At 44.7% G+C, this 3,021-nt stretch overlaps 1 protein-coding gene across 1 annotated transcript; it reads left to right on the top strand.

Moving 5' to 3' along the window:
• Positions 1–578: 578 nt before the first annotated feature.
• On the top strand, positions 579–2,515 carry LOC119863887 (WAP four-disulfide core domain protein 10A-like). Its single transcript, XM_038571378.1, has 3 exons — positions 579–812; positions 1,720–1,869; positions 2,248–2,515. The coding sequence occupies exons 1-3, from the start codon at positions 704–706 to the stop codon at positions 2,319–2,321; spliced, it is 333 nt and encodes a 110-aa protein (XP_038427306.1). The 5' UTR covers positions 579–703; the 3' UTR covers positions 2,322–2,515.
• The last annotated feature ends 506 nt before the right edge of the window (positions 2,516–3,021 follow it).

Here is a 3,021-nt window from a genome sequence, read left to right as displayed (position 1 = left end):
GAAGGGGAGGCGGGTGGGGGTGGGGGTGAATGGGTGATGGGCACTGAGGGGGGTACTTGACGGGATGAGCACCGGGTGTTATTCTGTATGTTGGCAAATTGAACACCAATAAAAAATAAATTTATTATTAAAAAAAAAAGGAAAGGGATGTGGGCTGGCGGTGGGGGTGACTGGGTGACGGGCACTGAGGGGGGCACTTGACGGGATGAGCACTGGGTGCTATTCTATATGTTGACAAATTGAACACCAATAAAAAATAAATTTATTAAAAATATTTACTAAAACTCTCATACAGTAAAGATGTATGATTTTTTTATTGAAAGGACAATTCTAAAGCTATCTTTCTATGAAAACAAATGACACTATTACCTATCTAGATTAGATGGCTGATTATATCTCATTCATTTTCTTTGTACTTCTGTATTTTTCAAATTTCTAAATAAGAAATGATTAAATATGAAGAATTCATTTCTGCAGTGAGCAGAGTAGAAGACATAAGAAATTGGATGTACCTCAGGAGACATCAGGGCCCAACCAAGGAGTGGTGCCTGGAAAAGATGAGACAGAACCAGATGGGGCAGTGAGAGACCAGTCACATGTTCTCCAAACTCCACACCCCAAAGCCCTTCGCTACCCCCTGCAGGACCTGGTAAAATACTGGGTCTGCTGCCAGGCTCACATTCAGACATCCAGAGTTAACATCATGAAGTGGTTGGTTTTCCAGCTGGTGACACTCTACTGCCTGGTCATCATGCCAGTGACAGGAACTATGAAAGAAAAAACTAAGAAAGTAACTCGTCGTCCAAATTTCAGTAGGTATTTTGGTGGAGCTTCAAACTGAAGAGGGGCTAGAAAACAAAAAGGAACCCGGCACTGGCATATGTGAAACTCTTGGTTCCTTTTTTAAGCCAGGATACCAGAGGAAAGCTGAATGTGCAGTTCTCAAGTTTCAGGGACTCCTGATGTGACAAGTAATGATGTTCTTCTGTATGTTGCGGGGACTATGGTGTTTTTGTTGAGGAGGACCTGTAGTGGTGGAAAGCTGCACAGGATTCAAAGCCTGCATAGAGAATGCCTAGCTTGAACCACCAGGAATTGGTGTCTTCCACTCAGGAGTTCCAAAGATGAGCACCAAATTGGGCAAGGGGGACTAATTATCTCTTGAAATATGCCCTTTGTTTACCAAATTGAGTATTTTAAAACATTGGATGTGGGAAGAGTACTAAAATGGGTGATTGACCAAGAGAAGTTTGGAATGGCTCGGGTAAAACAATTAAAATCAGCAGAATTGAGGGGAGAGGAGTGGGTCCATACTGGCTGGCAAAGGTTTCTGAGGAATAGCCAGGTTTGGAGGGTTGTCTCAGCCAGACAGGGAAAAGCAAGGGACGGTTCTTCCTTTCCTCTGGGACCCTGTTCCTCTCACTCTGTAAAATGAGAGCAGGAGACCAGTAGATCTTTTGAGCCTCTTTGTTCTGCGAACTGGGTTTCAGGACTCAGGTCATGTGATGTTGAATTCCATGGAGGTGGCCTCATGGTTGCAGGGTTTGTTAGGGGGTAGGAGCTGGATTTTGACTCTTGGAATGGAAAAGGCCTCCCAGATCCCTGAGCAGGGAAAAGAAGAAGAGAAACCAATGGAGGTGGTGCTGGGGCCTTAGAGGGGCTGATAATAGTGAGAAAAACTCTTCTTCTTGGAGTCACTGCTCATGTATTCCTTCTCAGTTGTAGTAAAACCGAAAATGCGAGATTGCTCGAGGTCACCTACCTACTACGAGTGCCAAAGAAAGTGCCAATATTCCTGGGACTGTGCTGTTGGGTATGAATGCTGCTTTGCTGCCTGTGGAAGTATTTGCTTGAATATCCGACAAATCGGTAGGGTTAAGAATCACTTCCTCTTGCCACTCGTTTGTTAAACCTATAGAACCACTATTGTAGGGGAAAGACAGAGAGACTATACCTCCTCAGTCCCAGGACCCATTCCAACTGGGGATCCCCACCCCTTCCCTCAGCCCAAGCCCCCATTGTCTGCTTGTAGGCCTGCCTGATTTATTCAAAACTCAGGAGATCTAATATTAATGTCCCTTTGCTCACTAGACTCGAAAAAACCCAAGGGAAGCCTTGTGTGGGTATCCCCTAAACCACATTAAGTATCCCTGCCCCCAGGGTTTGGGAGGATCTGTTACTCTCAAAGAAATATGTTTCAGCAAACTGTGTGGTCACTGAATACCTACTACCCCTTCTCTCTTTCAGAGACCCATAAGGACACTACACCCAGAACCGAGGCTGTAACTACTTTGTGTCACCCAACCACCATTTGGAATTAGGACCTATAGACACCTACAAGGTGTCAGGCTAATTCTACATGATGTCCAGTGGTATGATCGTCTTATCCCAGCTGGGAGGCGGCAGGGAGGGGAGTGGATGGGTCCCAAGGCAATGTCTCTCCTATTTGCCAACCCTCTTCCCTGAACCATTGTATATCAGCTTCTTTTCCCTGAAAAATAAACAGTGGCATTAACCCAGAACCTCTGTCTCTTCTTCTATAGTACCACTACCTTTAGCTCCCTTCATTTAGTACCTAAGTTTCCAACGCCTGCCTCCCAGTGGATTTCTCTACCCTCTCACCATTCAGAAGTCTGAACTCCTTAGCCAAGACTCCTGGACTCTCTTTGTTCATAGACTACCATCTCTGAGGAAAACTGCTTATGTGTGGGATCTTCTTATAGCTACAGGAAGCACCATCCCTCTGAGTTCTCCAGACTTTCCTTATGCAGCTTATCTTTTCTTTTCAGGCCTGTGATTCTAGTAGGTTCCCACAAGTGGACTCCCTTTGAACTAATCCAGGGAAGTACAATCAATCTCACAGGTGACAGCACCCATGGTCTAGAATGGATAGGAAATACCATTGGCTTCTCTAAGCTCTCCTCTCCAACAATGCCTTATTTGTTGGCGTCGTTTACTCAATCACTTGGAAACTATAGGAATATCTTCAAGTGCAAATACTCTTAAAAAATAAACAAACTT

This window comes from Canis lupus, chromosome 24, assembly GCF_011100685.1.
Source record: "Canis lupus familiaris isolate Mischka breed German Shepherd chromosome 24, alternate assembly UU_Cfam_GSD_1.0, whole genome shotgun sequence".
NCBI classification, from domain to species: Eukaryota; Metazoa; Chordata; class Mammalia; order Carnivora; family Canidae; genus Canis; species Canis lupus.
The sequence above is the reverse complement of the archived record's forward strand: the minus strand, read 5'-3'. Positions and strand labels throughout refer to the sequence as shown.

Excerpts from the sequence above, each read along its gene's own strand:
- LOC119863887 (XM_038571378.1), top strand. The coding sequence starts at position 704 with ATGAAGTGGTTGGTTTTCCAGCTGGTGACACTCTACTGCCTGGTCATC. Across the intron at positions 813-1,719 it reads AACTCGTCGTCCAAATTTCA|TTGTAGTAAAACCGAAAATG; the intron begins GTAGGTATTTTG and ends ATTCCTTCTCAG. Across the intron at positions 1,870-2,247 it reads CTTGAATATCCGACAAATCG|AGACCCATAAGGACACTACA; the intron begins GTAGGGTTAAGA and ends TCTCTCTTTCAG.